Genomic DNA, 1,370 nt, shown 5'->3' on the forward strand with positions numbered 1-1,370 from the left:
AAAAAAAAAGTCAAGTATGATGCTTTTGATTCAATAAACTGGGAATAATTAAAATAGATTTTGAGATATGTATAAATGGCTAAAAATTCATAGTAATGACTTAAAAACTGTACTTATTATTCCAATAGCAATATCTAGAAAAGTACTACAACCTTGAAAAAGATGTGAAACAAGCTTTTAGAAGAATGGACAATAGTCCTCCTGTCAAAAAAATCCAAGAAATGCAGAAGTTCCTGGGGTTGAAGGTGACGGGGAAGCTGGACTCCAGCACCGTGGAGGTGATGCACAAGCCCAGGTGTGGCGTTCCTGACGTTGGTGGCTTCTCTACCTTTCCCGGCACGCCAAAGTGGAGGAAAAACAAACTCACATACAGGTAATGGGTACAAAGTTTTCACTTGCAATTAAAGTTTTGTAAGCTGTATCACAGCACCAAATTATTATCTTCTTGAATTTTTCTCATCCAGGATTGTGAACTACACTCTGGATTTACCAAGGGAGGCTGTAGATTCCGCCATTGAAAAAGCTCTGAAAGTCTGGGAGGAGGTGACGCCGCTCTCGTTCTCCAGGATCTATGAAGGAGAGGCTGACATCATGGTCTCCTTTGAGGTTGGAGGTAATGAAGTAATGAATCCACTCATCTGGTCTTTGAGTTAGTTCAGGTTTCTAAAATGAAACACCTCACATTGGGTAATTTGTAAATAACAGAAGTTTAGACATTTTAGACGCTGAGCAGTCCAAGAGGAAGGTGCTGGCAGACTCGGTCTGATGAAGTCTGTTCTTAAGTGGCACCTCACATGGCTTCCTCCAGCTACTTATATCAAGACACTGATCCCATCCATGCAGACCTCATAACCTGATCACCTTCTCAAGGCTCCACATTTGATCCCATCCTGTTAGAGATTACATTTCAGTATCTGGCTTTGAGGAGACACCAGTATTTAGACCAGAGAATGTGGTGTTGTCTTACTGAAAAAAGACAATAAATTCTTAATGCTTACAGTTTGGTTGTTTTGTTCTCCATCAGCACATGGAGACTTTCATTATTTTGATGGACCGGGACACATTTTGGCTCACGCCTATCCACCTGGGCCTGGATTTTATGGAGATGTTCACTTTGACGATGATGAAAAATGGACACAGGGTACATCAGGTAGGACGATTTCAGATACAATGTTCAACTATCCAAGAATGATTTGATTATCCAGAAAGAGTCTCAGGTGGACCATTCTGTTAGCTTCAATTTCTGCTTAACCGTGAGGCAGTCAGAAGTCCTCTTCACCTAATCATGACTGCAGAATTATATCCAGTCTGCTTCCTTTTGTGCCCTCATTTAATAAAGCACAGTAAGTGCCGTATCATCTTATTTCCTC

The 1,370-nt window shown here is 40.9% G+C and overlaps 1 protein-coding gene across 1 annotated transcript; it reads left to right on the forward strand.

Moving 5' to 3' along the window:
* Window positions 1-128: 128 nt before the first annotated feature.
* Window positions 129-1,212, forward strand: LOC103728407 (stromelysin-2-like; the record flags this gene model as incomplete). Its single annotated transcript, XM_008826435.2, has 3 exons — window positions 129-373; window positions 465-613; window positions 1,025-1,212. Coding segments are annotated over 3 exons (567 nt in total), but the record flags the coding sequence as incomplete, so codon positions are not given.
* Between the last annotated feature and the right edge of the window lie 158 nt (window positions 1,213-1,370).

Source organism: Nannospalax galili, unplaced genomic scaffold (genome assembly GCF_000622305.1).
Source record: "Nannospalax galili isolate Female #2095 unplaced genomic scaffold, S.galili_v1.0 C48957297, whole genome shotgun sequence".
Lineage (NCBI taxonomy): Eukaryota > Metazoa > Chordata > Mammalia > Rodentia > Spalacidae > Nannospalax > Nannospalax galili.